The following is a 14,304-nucleotide window of genomic DNA, read 5'->3' on the forward strand; positions in this document are numbered from 1 at the left end:
GGTGTAATTTTAAAGACTCAACTTATGCATGTTTTCTGTATTTAGAAATGACTGCTTTACATTGTCCTTCATTGTTGTCTGACTACAAATTAACTTGCGAACAGACTCCAGAATAGAACCCATTTACAACCTGGGGACTGCCTCGATATTGTTCCTTAACTATTGAGACAAAAATGGCACCCCATGTTCTCCCCACTACTACTACTACCACCAGCGCGCGCGCACATGTGCACTATGCCACACCACTGGCCCCCCACCCCCAAACAAAAAGAGTGTGATTTGGCTTGTGATTCACTGATATCCAGCACCAATCCTTTTGACTATCCTCCAGTCAGTGTAACAAGTTGAAAATACCCCAAAAATTCCTCCCCTCTTTTCCTGTCATTTAATCATCCTCCATTATGTTTGTTTTGTTTAGAGATGTTTATGTAAGTTTATTTTTCTAAAACTATAATTACAGAATTAAAATACGCAATTACCTTTCAGCTTTCATGTTAAGTCATCTTGGAACCAGAAAATGAGCTTTAATTAACAATTTTCTTGTACTATATAAATGTGTATTTCTTTTTAAATTGATATTCTTGCAAATCGTCTTGAGTGCAAGGCAAGCAGCTTTAACAAAATGGCTTCAGCAATACTTAATTTCTGTGCTGGTAGATGACTGTTGAAGATTAATTTTGTATAGATTTTGTACCATTAAGTGTTAAAGGACTTTCGAGTTGAATTTTTTTTCAGGCCTATTCTGTTTATGATGAAGAGATTGGTTACTGTCAAGGCCAGTCCTTTCTTGCTGCAGTACTACTTTTGCATGTGAGTGCATTATTTTGAGAAGACATATTATACTTGAAACTGTTATCTATAATGGCTTGAAATGATTGTGCGAAGTGCCATCTTACGGAAATATTTTGTACTGCATGCAGGTTTTTCAATTCAGTTAAATTTATTAAGGTCACTAAATGTTTGTTATAAGTTATTTTTATAAAACTTTGCATTCCTTGTGCAATTCTGTTTTAAAAGGAAGTTGGAACGATGTTAGGATGACACTTTAAAGCAGTTCAAGTTTGTTAATAACAGTAACAGGAATTGCTGGAGAAATTTAGTACATCTGGCAGCATTTATCAGTGACCGTTTACAGCAGTTTGTTAATAATCTGGTGCATTAAACAGCTTAAGGTTTATGCATAACATTGCTGTGTGATCACTTTAAAATGTTCAAGTTTTACATGTTACCACATTGAAGTAAATTTCCATAGACATCTCATTCTTAACCAGAAGGCCTTTTTGGACAACTGTGCAGCAAAAGATGCACGACTGAAAAATCAGCTGTTAAATCTGCAGTTTTAAAATTTATAGAAATGCCTGTTTCCAAAAATCTGTTTTCAAAAAGGATTTTCTAGCTATACTGTTTTAAGAAGGTGATTTAGAAGCATCTTCCTTGTATTACATTTCAAATACTACTTGGATAACTTGACCATTTCTGCAGAAATTCTTTCTGGTCAACGCACCACCCATCTTACTTTCTTGTATGTCGAATAAAAAGCATCCAAGTGGAATCGGATTATTGATGTATATTATGCTTACTTTTGCATTTTTGAGCTGTGCAAAGTATTCTACCAAAGAAACTACTTATGAGTAACTTTTTAATGATTTAAGTTTTCATTTATATCTTTTCAGATGCCTGAAGAGCAAGCATTTAGTGTTCTGGTCAAAATTATGTTTGACTATGGACTCAGGGAACTTTTTAAACAAAATTTTGAAGACTTGCATTGCAAATTCTATCAGCTAGAAAGACTGATGCAGGTAATTACAAAAAAAACCTAAACAGTAGTTATGGGTTGAGGTACAGTTCATACTACGATATTCAGTCGGACTGGTTGGGAGAACCCTGATCAGTGTAGCTTTTGTTTTAGTGTGGCATTTTTACAAAGTAGATTCAGAACAACATGGGAATAAGTTCATTAAAACTGATTGAATCTTTTCAGAGTCAAAGTTGGTAAATGTAGCATTGGGGCAATGAAAACTGAGCAAAACCCACGCCACAATTATGTTTGAGAGCAGTCATTTTGAGCTTGAAACTGAAGTGTTTGCTGAAACTATAGCTAATTAGCATAAGATGTAACGTTAATGATTTCTGTACCTAGCTTCACCCATGGAAATCAAGCCAGTCACTAATGCTTTTATTTGCTTAGCATTGTCATACAGTAATTATTGGATTTCACATGTCGTGCAAATGGATTATTTTTCTGCTTATTGCTTCCTTGGAACCTGAATTTGTAGTGTTACTTAACAAAGGATGAATCTTAGAATGTTATGCAAGTGTCATTAGTAGATTAAGTAACATTGTTGTCAATTTCACATATCTATTTCTATCTCATATTTTCCAGAAACCCAAATTTCCAGTCACTGTTCTACTGCCGTGAAAAATTTTCCATACAAATAGTTTATTTTATTCACTACATGAATAGATTTGATCTGGTTATTTAAACAGAGTATTGTGTTTTGATCTAAAAAGTTACAACAGACCTACCTCTTTGAGAAGAAGTTTTAAGTGACACCAAAATAACTGCAAAGCAAGTTTTTCTTTCTGGAAAAGCAGATCTGTAAATCTGAATAGGTATATGAACTTTGTCAATAGGGAGCATCACGAAGTAACCCAGTGGTCCACTATATTTTTTAAAAACTCGAGATTTTGGTGTAGTGTCAATGCTAAAAGAAACACTTTTTAGAATTCTATATATGTGAGTGCCATTCATTTTTGGCATTCCTTGATGTTAAGTGCATAATTTCAAGATTTAATCATTTACATAAATGATTTGGATGCGAGCATAAGAGGTACAGTTAGTAAGTTTGCAGATGACACCAAAATTGGAGGTGTAGTGGACAGCGAAGAGGGTTACCTCAGATTACAACAGGATTTGGACCAGATGGGCCAGTGGGCTGAGAGGTGGCAGATGGAGTTTAATTCAGATAAATGCGAGGTGCTGCATTTTGGGAAAGCAAATCTTAGCATGACTTATACACTAAATGGTAAGGTCCTAGGGAGTGTTGCTGAACAAAGAGACCTTGGAGTGCAGGTTCATAGCTCCTTGAAAGTGGATAGATAGGATAGTGAAGAAGGCATTTGGTATGCTTTCCTTTATTGGTCAGAGTATTGAGTACAGGAGTTGGGAGGTCATGTTGCGGCTGTACAGGACATTGGCTAGGCCACTGTTGGAATATTGTGTGCAGTTCTGGTCTCCTTCCTATCGGAAAGATGTTGTGAAACTTGAGAAATGATTTACAAGGATGTTGCCAGGTTTGGAGGATTTGAGCTATAGGGAGAGGCTGAACAGGCTGGGGCTGTTTTCCCTGGAGCGTTGGAGGCTGAGGGGTGACCTTATAGAGGTTTACAAAATGATGAGGGGCATGGATAGGATAAATAGACAAAGTCTTTTCCCTGGGGAGTCCAGAGCTAGAGGGCATAGGTTTAGGGTGAGAGGGGAAAGATATAAAAGAGACCTAAGGGGTAACTTTTTCACGCAGAGGGTGGTATGTGTATGGAATGAGCTGCCAGATGATGTGGTGGAGGCTGGTACAATTGCAACATTTAAAAGGCATTTGGATGGGTATATGAATAGGAAGGGTTTGGAGGGATATGGGCCGTGTGCTGGCAGGTGGGACTAGATTGGGTTGGGATATCTGGTCGGCATGGACGGGTTGGGCCGAAGGGTTTGTTTCCATGCTGTACATCTCTGACTCTATGACTCTAAGATACTAATGCTAAAATGTTGGTGAATAAGGTGATCACCTTGAATTTTCATTGCCTAAATGTCAAATTTTTATAATACATGTTATTCTGAATCCAGTATCATCATCAAAACAAAGCAGAATCAGTTCCATTTGGTTTTTGACTCAACTGCCTAGACTCTTCACTGTTTTTAATACGTTTCAATTGCATAATAATGTAATAGACTTTTGGTTCTCATGCCAATACACCACTCAGCAGGAGTGGTCATGCCAAGGCTAAGCACATAATAGGCCCAGCGTAATGGATCTATTGTGTATTTGAAATTGGAGGTATTTGACTACAAAATGACTCATTCTATAACTCAACCTTAATCAAAAAACAGTTTCCAGGAATTCATACAAAATTGAAAAAGCAAATCTGAATTCTAGTTCTGCTCATATTTTTAAATAGAGATGAAAACTCTTACCAATTCTCAAGTTGACAACTGATAACTAGGTATTTCTTTAGAAACTTGAGTGGTTCCTGCGTATTGTCTCTTATGATTCTGAGGATCTTCAATCTACCCCTTACTTCAACTTGACAAATTTTGACAGAATTTTGTTTTGATTAGTTTTTGTGATCACTTCCTAATTTAATTTCCTGTTATTAGTTTAAAATTCTGCAATTTATTATTTTTCCATCATAATTTGGCATTTACTTTTATTACTGTAATGTGCTATGCTTCTTATCTTGTACACTAAAATCAAATAACTTAGTTTTTGCCCTGTTGCTGTTTGTAGAATATTGCTGTGAATAAATTGGCTATTGTATTTTCTTAGATTTATTACATTGCAAAAATGCTGCATTTTGTTGTAGAAACCTCCTGAGGGGGGGAGGCACCCTGAAGTTGTTGGTACATTGTTTTTATTAATATGCATCTGTGACCACTTTACTGTCAAGTGACTTGTACTAAAAATAAGCTACTTGTATTATAGCTAGGAAGGGCCATCAAAATACAGTAATTTCAGTGCAGGTCGTTCTCCTACAACACGTCTTTTGTTGATGCGAATTCATTGCAAACAATTGATGAATTGGTGACACGGTTTCTAAAGCGCGAACTTTTAAAATGTGTTGGCTGTAACGCGCTCACATCGGTAGCACTTTAAGCACTGTTTCTAAAGCATGATTTTTCTATAACACAAGGTTGCATAAGAATACAACCAGTGCATTGTAAAAGAATTGACTGTATTCTTTTATTTAATTGAGTTGGTGAAATGAGTGTACCTTTACTTCAAGAATGGCTGTGCAGTATCTGAGGGCAAGAACTTCTATTCTGCTTCTAATAAATGTTGTTTTTACTTTCAGGAGTACATCCCAGATTTGTACAACCACTTCTTAAACATCAGTCTTGAAGCACATATGTATGCTTCTCAATGGTTTCTGACTTTGTTCACTGCTAAGTTCCCACTCTACATGGTCTTTCACATTATTGATCTGCTGCTCTGTGAGGTGAGTGTATTTTTATAGGGAAAATAATTGTATCCATAAAATATCAAATTTAATTTAACAATGATAAATAAAATTGTAAAAATCTTAAAGGGGATGAATATTAAGTTTACACAAGAATATTAATAAGGGTTTTGCTTCTTCTTTCATTTTTGGTTTCATTTTAATTTCCAGCTTTTATCCTTTTCCTTCCTTCCTTGCCTGGCAATATCCGAGGAGCAGGATTCCTGTTGAAGGGCTTATGCCCGAAACATCGGTTTGCCTGCTCTTCGCATGCTGCCTGACCTGATGCGCTTTTCCAGCGCCACACTCTTGACTGTAATCTCAGCATCTGCAGTCCTCACTTTCTCCTCCTTTCATGTCTGCACTGGGTTTTTAAACGCACACATTAGGATCTCACTGTGACCACCTAGATAATTGAGACTGATTTAGTGTGACAGCTCAGTTAGTGCAAGTACCCCATTTGTGTCATGTGATTGAATGGCACTGAAGTAGCTACAGGTGATTCTCCCCATACGGTGACTAATTCTGGCCTTAAATGGTAGTTCAAATAGGCAGTCAATCTTTGTAACTTCTGGGAGGTGTGTTCAGATCCTCTATATGTGTCTTATCAGTCACGTACTTCCCAAGTACAGCAAGGGAAATTAAGAATAATTACTCTTGAACCAAATACTAATTTCTTCTTTTGGAGATACTGATTGGCTACTACCAGAAAAAAAAACTAATTTGAGAAAAACAGGAAATGACAGTAGACGAAGTAGTGCTGTCCAGTACTGACTCGGAAGGGAAAGGTTGCATAGAGCAGGGAAGTTGTTACTTTCATGTTTGAGGAAGATTCAAATTTGGTTGTCACAAAACAATGTTTGTTCAAAGAATAATTAAGAAACATGCATGCAGCACAGGTTGAGAATTGTAGCAATAACATACTTTCAAACCACTTACCATCTCCAAAATTCTGTCAACATCCAAAATTTCTTTTGTGAAAATGTTGACAAAGCTCCCTCTACCTTTTCTGCCGGTAAACCATAAATAGTGACCATTTTATTTATTATTTTTCATTTGTTTGTGGGACTTGGGCATCGCTGGCTGGCCAGCATTGATTGCCCATCCCTATATGCCCTTAAGAAGGTGATGGTGAGTTGCCGCCTTGAATCACTGCAGGCTACTTGCTGTGGGTTGGCCCACAATGCCGGTAGGGAGGAAATTCCAGGATTTTGACCCAATGACTCTGAAGGAACGGCAATATATTTCCAAGTCAGGGTGGTGAGTGGTTTGGAGGGGCACTTGCAGGTGATGGAGTTCCCAAGTACCTGCTGCCCTTGTCTTTCTAGATGGAAGTGGTCATGGGTTTTGAAGATGCTGTCTAAGGATCTTTGGTGAATTTCTGCAGTGCATCTTGTAGATTGTATACACTGCTGCGACTGAGCACTGGTGGTGGAGGGATTGACTGTTTGTAGATGTGGTGCCAATCAAACGGGTTGCTTTGTCCTGGATGGTGTCAAGCTTCTTGAGTGTTGTTGGAGCTGCACCCATCCAGGCAAGTGGGGAATATTCCATCACACTCCTGACTTCTACCTTTGTAGATGGTGGATAGACTTTGGGGTGTCAGGAGGAGAGTTACTCACCACAGTATCCCTAGTCTCTGACCTGCTCTTGTAGCCACTGTGTTTGTGGTGAGTCTAGTTGAGCTTCTGGTCAATGAGAATGCCAAGGATGTTGACAGTGGGGAATTCAGTGATGGTAATACTGTTGAATGTCAAGGGGTGGTGATTAGAGTGTCTCTTATTGGTGATGGTCATTGTCTGGCATTTGTGTGGTGCGATTGTTACTTGCCACGTTTTGGTCCAAGCCCGGATATTGTCCAGATCTTGTTGCATTTGAGCACGGACTACTTCAGTGTTTGAGGAGTGGCAAATAGTGCTGAACACTGTGCAATCATTGGCGAGCGTCCCCGCTTATGACAGAGGGAAGGTCATTGATGAATCAGCTGAAGATTGTTGGGCCTAGGACACTACCCTGAGGGATTCCTGCAGAGCTATCCTGGAGCTGAGATGACTGACCCTCCACAATCACAACCATCTTCCTTTGTGCCAGCTATGACTCTAAGCAGTGGAGTGTTTGCCATCGATACCCGTTGATTCCAGTTTTGCCAGGGCTCCTTGATGCCATACTCTGTCAAATGTGGCCTTGATGTCAAGGGCTGTCACTCTCACCTCACATCTGGAATTTGGCTCTTTAGTCCATTTTTGAACCAAAGTTTAACGGGATCAGGGGCTGAGTGGCCAAATTGGGTGATACTTGATAGCACTGTTGATGACCCCTTCCATCACTCTACTGATGATAGAGAGTAGACTGATTGATTGGGAGCTAATTGGCCATGTTGGATTTGTCCTGCTTTTTGTGTACAGGACATACCTGGGCAATTTTCCACATTGTTGTAACTGTACTGGAAGAGCTTGACATTGTAATCTAGGATTTGATTTGAGAGGAAGGAACTTGGGTCAGAATTAACTGTGCTCAATTTAAATCAGGGTCATTACAAAGGAAATCTAGCTGGAGTGGACTGGGAAAAAGAGTTTAGCAACAAGGAGAGTTGATATTTGGCAGATGTTTAAGAAAATAATTCGTGCTTCACAGCAAGGACATAGAGTCATAGAGATGTACAGCATGGAGACAGATCCTTCTGTCCAACTCGTCCATGCTGACCAAATATCCTAAATTAGTCTAATCCCATTTGCAGCAGTTGTCCCATATCCTTCTAAAACTTTCTTGAAAAGGTTCAGAAAAGATTTATAAGGATGTAGCCAGGGTTGGAGATTTTGAACTGTAGGAAGTGACTGAATAAGCTGGGGCTGTTTCCTTGAAGTGTCGGAGGCTACATGGTGACCCTATAGAGGTTTGTAAAATCATGAGGGGCATGGATAGTATAAATAGACAATGTTGTTTTCCTTAGATAGGTGGGATCCAGAACTAGAGAGCATAGGTTTAAGGGGAAAGGGCAACTTCATACAGAGGGTGGTGCATGTATGGAATGAGTTGCCACAGGAAATGGTGAAGGCTGGTACAATTAAAACATTTAAAAGGCATCCACGTTAGATGACTTGGATTAGGTGACAATCAGAACAGATAAAGGGGAAGCAGGAGACATGATGTATTAGGATTTTCATAAGATGTTGATGAGGTACCTCACACGTTGGAGATAGTTCATGAGCATGGATGGAGGATTGGCTAACTAATAGAAGACAGTTGGGATATGGGGAACATTTTCAGGATAGCAAACAAATGCAGTATCACAGGGATCTGTGGTGGGGCCACAATTATTTAGTATTTTCATGACTTGGATGAGGAAAATGAATGTACAATAGCCAAGTTTACAAATGGAACAAAAATAGGTGGGAAAGCATTTAGTGAAGATAAAATGCAGTCTGCAGAAGGATATAGGCAGGTTAAGTGAGTGGTCAACAATTTAGCAGATGGAATACAATTTGAACAAATGTAAGATTACACACTTTGGCAAAAAAAACAGGGGAGCTGAATGAAGATTTAAGTGGTGAAAGACTGCAGAAAATCACAGCAGAGTCTTTAGGAGAAAAAAATCAGAAAAGCTAGTTTACAAACTCAGGCTATTCATTTAAACTGAATGGAGAAGTAGTCTTTTTGAAACTCTACAAGGCACTACTCCGATAACAGCTGGAATATTGTGAACAATGTTTGGGGCTCTTCTATAAAGAAAAGATGTACTGACTTTGGAGACAATCCACAGAAGGTTTGATAAGATAATCCCAGGTATGGACGGACCCTCTTCTGAGGAGAGGTTGAGTAGACAGTGTTTGAAAATACAAGATTCTTAGGGACTTGACAAGGTTAGATGTGGGAAAATGGTTTCCCTTTGTAGGAGGGTCTAAGATCAGAGGGCAAAAATCTGAATAAGATCTCACCCATGTAGGAAAGAGATGAGGAGGAATTCCTTCTACGAAACTTGGGAACTGTGGAACGCTTTACCCCACAGGGCTGTAAAGGCTGCTTTGTTAAGTATATTCAAGGTCGTGATAGGTTTTTTTAATCAGTAAGGGAATCGGGGGTGGGTAAGAGAGGAGGAAAGCAGGAAAGTGGAGTTGTAGATTATCAAATCATTCATGATCTAATTGAATGGTGAAGCAAACTCTGGACTGAATACTCTGGTTTTGCTCTTACGTCCTATGATCATCATATGGCCGAACTGTTGAGCAATGTGAAGCAATCACCTTATACAGAGTCATAGAGCTATACTGCATGGAAACAGACCTTTCAGTCCAACTCGTCCTTGCCAACCAAATATCTTAAATTAAGTTAGTCCCATTTTCTCCGGCATTTAGCCCATATCCTCCTCAACACCTCTGATTCATATACCCATCCAGATGCCTTTTTAAATGTTGTAATTGTAACCGCCTTCTCCGCTTCCTCTGACAGCTCATTTCATGCACACACCACCCTCTGTGTGAAAAGGTTGCTCCTTCGGTCCCTCCTAAATCTTTCACCTCTCCCCTCCAAACCTATGCCCTCTAGTTCTGGACTGTTTCTCTCCCCCCCCCTGCACACACACACACACACAATGGAAAAGTCCTTGGTTATTCACCTAAAAATAGCCCAGCCCTGTAGCTCAAACCCTCCAACCCTGGTAACATCCTTGTAAATCTTTCCTGAACCCTTTCAGGTTTCACAACATGCTTCCTGTAGTGGAGAGACTAGAACTGAATGTGGTTTTCCAAAAGTGGCTTAACCAATGTCATATACAGCCCCAACATGACCTCCCAACTCCTGTATTCTGTGCACTGACCAATAAAAGCAAGCATACCCAAATGCTGCCTTCACTATCCTGTCCACCTGTGACTCCACTTTCAAGGAACTATGAACATCTCTATTCAGCAACACTCCCCACAGCCCTACCATTAAGTGTGTAAATCCTGCCCTAATTTGTTTTTCTAAAATGCAGCACCTCACATTTATCTAAATTAAACCCCACTTGCCACTCCTCAACTCAGTGACGTATCTGATCAAGATTCCGTTGTGCTCTGAGGTAATTTTTGCTGTCCACTACATCTCTAGTTTTGGTGTTATATCAAAACTTACTAACCATAACTCCTATGTTCACATCCAAATCATTCATGTAAATAACAAAAAGCAGTGAACCCACCATTAATTCTTGTGACACACGATATGTTCAAAGGCTTAGAAGTTAGCACAATCACATGTTGAAAAGACTGAAAAGTGCCAGTAGATTGTTTCTCTATTTTTGAAACCATGCAGATGCAGTATTTCTTTTCTAAAGTACAGCAAAAAAAGAGTGCAGTAAGGGACACTATAGAATAATTCCTCATCAAGCTGCTATTTAATTATGAAATTATTGTACTTTAACGTATGTTAACCACATGGTGGTGCTGTTAAGGACAATTCAGAATGACCAGAGATGTTCCTGAAATACGGGTCTTTTGTATCGGTATCGCTGTACTAAACAGCATGCATTTTAATCACAAGGTTTATTTAAACTGTGATATTTTGTTTGACATTTTTAACTTCTATCAAAAAGGCTTCTTCTGGATTATAAATATGTTTAAATTTCTCGGCATCTGGAATTCCAATGATTGTATTGCAGGGTTGATATTCCTTAGCTGAAGGTTCATTGTTGATGGATTCATTTTTAGCAAAGGTTTATTTATCCGAGCAGCTAGTAACTAAAATATGATTTTGGAAACTAGTCCTAAGGATTGTACTACTGTTGAAAACTACCTCTTTCATTTATGCTTGATGATCATTAAATTGTGTACTTTTTCAAGTTCACTTGACTTTTCTAGTACGATTTTGCAGGACCAAGTTCCATGATAGGGTAAGAGAAAGAGATTTAATTTGAGGCTGGATCCAGGATTTCAGCATTGATGTGCATAGTCAGTGCGATACTTTGCTATTGAATAATGGTTTGAGCATTGAAGTATGTACTGTAAATGTTATGGGGTGACACTTTGTTATCTATATATGTATTGAATGGGTTTTTTTGTTATAAGTTTTATTATATAGTTATCATTTTATTGGTGTTGTTGATCCCTTGAGACATTAGTTTGCTTTGAAAGTCAATACCAATTTCCCTCGAACCAGTTTTAAAGTTCATGTTAGTGCTGATCCGTGTGCATGCTTAAAAAAAATCCTGAGTTTGTTAAAAGCATTGTAAAATTAAAATTCACTTGATTATTTAGATGGTTCTAGGACTGAATTCTCCAACTTTTACTTTCTAATTTGCTGTTTCTACCTTCTAATCATCTTGATGAGCATTAACTAATCCTGATCAGGCCACCCAAATAATAATATGCAGGACATATGGAACATAAAAGACAAATCTCCGAACTGCATTCATTGGAATTCTGCAATGTAACCAGAGCAGTGACAAAAGATAGCAATGCAATTCTGCTATTTAAAAGTACAAACATTTGAATGTGGGTATTGAGGATTTTCAAATTGAGGAATTGCAAAGTAGAACAGAAGGAATAACCAAACATACAACTAGGACAGCTGGGATGCTGCCTGAATTGCTGTGCTCTTCCAGCACCACTAATCCAGAATGTAAATTCAATGTTCAATAGTAACATTTATAAGCAATCTAAAGGTATCTGCTGTACTTTGGTGGTAGAAAAAGTGGATTCAGCACTTAATTTTCTTCTCAATTCTTCCTCCTCTGGAGACTCCTAACTCTTTGTTAACCCTTCATTGGGTTACCTAAGTCGTAGTTTCATTTGTGAGCTTTCTGTTTTAGCAGCTATTTAACCACAGAAAGGAATCAAGCTGAGCAAAATAAGGACCATGTGTCCACAGGAATTGCTGGACAGTGATCAAGAACTAGAAACATTATTTCCTATCCCCCCCTCAAACCAAGATGCTCAAGCTGTCTTGTTAAATAACGTTGCTTCATTTGGATGTACAGGTTTTTTAAAAAAGGAAGTGGAATTAATAGATTTCTCTGACTGAAACTAAAAATGGCCTGTAACTTATGGAGGAGAAAAGAAAGTCTTGACAAATTTAGTCTCCTCAATATCCTGGAACGTTTTGAATCAGTTACCAACTTGATGCTGGAAGGCTAGTGCTGGCAGATAATAAATACTTTGTGTCAGTCTTCACAGTGGAAGACATGAGTGATATTCCAATCATTAAGGAGAGTCGGGGGCAGACTTGTGTATGGTAGCCATTACAAAAGAGAGAAAGTGCTAGAAAAGCAGAACGGTCTAAAAATTGATATATCTCCTGGCCCCAATGGGCTACATCCTAAAGTTCTGAGGGAGGTAGCTGGGGGAATAGTGGAGGTGTTGGTTGTGATCTTTCAAAAATCACTGCGGTCAGGGAAAGTCTCAGATGATTGGAAAATCGCTGTTAACCCCCCCTTGTTCAAGAAAGGATCAAGACTAAAGATGGGATATTATAGGCCGATTAGTCTAATGTCGGTTGTAGGTAAAATTCTAGAATCCATTGTTAAGGATGAGATTTCTAAATTCTTGGAAGTGTAGGGTCAGATTAGAACAAGTCAGCATGGATTTAGTGAGGGGAGGTCCTGCCTGACAAGCCTGTTAAAATTCTTTGAAGAGGTAACAGGTAGGTTAGACTAGGGAAACCCAGTGGAGTCATCTATCTAAACTTCCAAAAGGCCTTTGATAAGGTGCCTCACGGGAGGCTGCTGAGTAAGGTGAGGGCCCACTGTTTTGAGGTGAGCTACTGCATGGATTGAGGATTGGCTGTCTGATAGAAGGCAGAGAGTTGGGATAAAAGGTTCTTTTTCTGAATGGCAGCCGGTGACAAGTGGTGTCCTGCAGGGTTTAGTGTTGGGGCTGCAACTGTTCACTTTATATATTACTGATCTGGATGAAGGGCCGGGGGCATTCTGGTGAAGTTCGCTGATGATACGAAGTTAGGCTAACAGACAAGTAGTTCTGAGGAGGTGGGGAGGCTGCAGAAGGACTTAGACAGTTTAGGAGAGTTGTCCAGGAAATGGCTGATGAAAGTCAATGTGAGCAAGTGCGAGGTCTTGCACTTTGGAAAAAAGAATACAGGGACGGACTATTTCCTAAACGGTGAGAAAATCCATAAAGCCAAAGTACAAAGGGATCTGGGAGTGCTAGCCCAGGATTCTCTAAGGGCTGACTTACAGGTTGAGTCCGTGATTATGAAAGCAAATGTAATGTTGTCACTTATGTCAAAAGGGTTGGAATATAAAAGCAGTGGTGTGGTTCTGAGACTTCATAAAGCTCTAATTAAGCCCCATTTAGAATACTGTTTCCAAATGGCCCCACACCTCAGGCAGGGCATACTGGCACTGGAGCATATCCAGCGGAGATTCACACGGATGATCCCTGGAATGGTAGGCCTAACATAAGATGAATGGATGAGATCCTGGGATTGTATTCATTAGAGTTTAGAAGGTTGAAGGGAGATCTAATAGAAACTTACAAGATAATGGACGACTTAGAAAGGGTGGATGCTGGGAAATTGTTTCCGTTAGGTGGAGAGATAGGACCCTTGAGCACAGCCTTAGAATTAGAGGGGGTCAATTTAGCATGGGAATAAGGAGACATTTCTTCAGCCTGAGAGTGGTGGGCCTGTGGAATTCATTGCCATGGAGCGCAGTGGAGGCCGGGACATTAAATGTCTTCAAGGCAGAGATTGATAAATTCTTGATCTCGCAAGGAATTAAGGGCTATGGGGAGAGTGCAGGTAAATTGAGTTGAAATGTCCATTAACCAGGATTATATGGTAGAGTGGACTCGATGGGCCGAATGGCCTTGCTTCCACTTTTGTTTTATGGTCTTATTACTTCACAATTGCTTTGTCAACAAACAGGATGGCAAGACAGTTTGTGTGAACAAACAAAAACAAATACAATGTAGGGAAACGTGGTGAAGACGATGAATCAACAGACTTTTTTTTTGAGATTTTAGAATATTGCTGATTAGTTTAGTTTAGGGTGTAATGCTGAACAACGATGTTAAAGTAATAAGAATTACTACAACTATAAAGAGGATAAACTGAGAGCAAAGATCAGAAAAGTATATTCAACCTTATTTTGGTTCAGATTTTCAC

At 39.2% G+C, this 14,304-nt stretch overlaps 1 protein-coding gene across 3 annotated transcripts in view; it reads left to right on the forward strand.

Annotated features, from left to right (window-relative positions):
• Window positions 1-14,304, forward strand: part of rabgap1 (RAB GTPase activating protein 1) — a 182,049-nt gene that overhangs the window by 143,040 nt on the left and 24,705 nt on the right. For all 3 annotated transcript variants that reach the window (XM_072566093.1, XM_072566095.1, XM_072566094.1), the window contains 3 exons: window positions 736-810; window positions 1,674-1,799; window positions 5,071-5,214. In XM_072566093.1, the coding sequence (XP_072422194.1) occupies window positions 736-810; window positions 1,674-1,799; window positions 5,071-5,214 (345 nt within the window). The remainder of the gene's footprint in view (window positions 1-735; window positions 811-1,673; window positions 1,800-5,070; window positions 5,215-14,304) is intronic.

The sequence above is a fragment of the Chiloscyllium punctatum genome, chromosome 49, assembly GCF_047496795.1.
Source record: "Chiloscyllium punctatum isolate Juve2018m chromosome 49, sChiPun1.3, whole genome shotgun sequence".
In the NCBI taxonomy this organism is placed as follows: domain Eukaryota; kingdom Metazoa; phylum Chordata; class Chondrichthyes; order Orectolobiformes; family Hemiscylliidae; genus Chiloscyllium; species Chiloscyllium punctatum.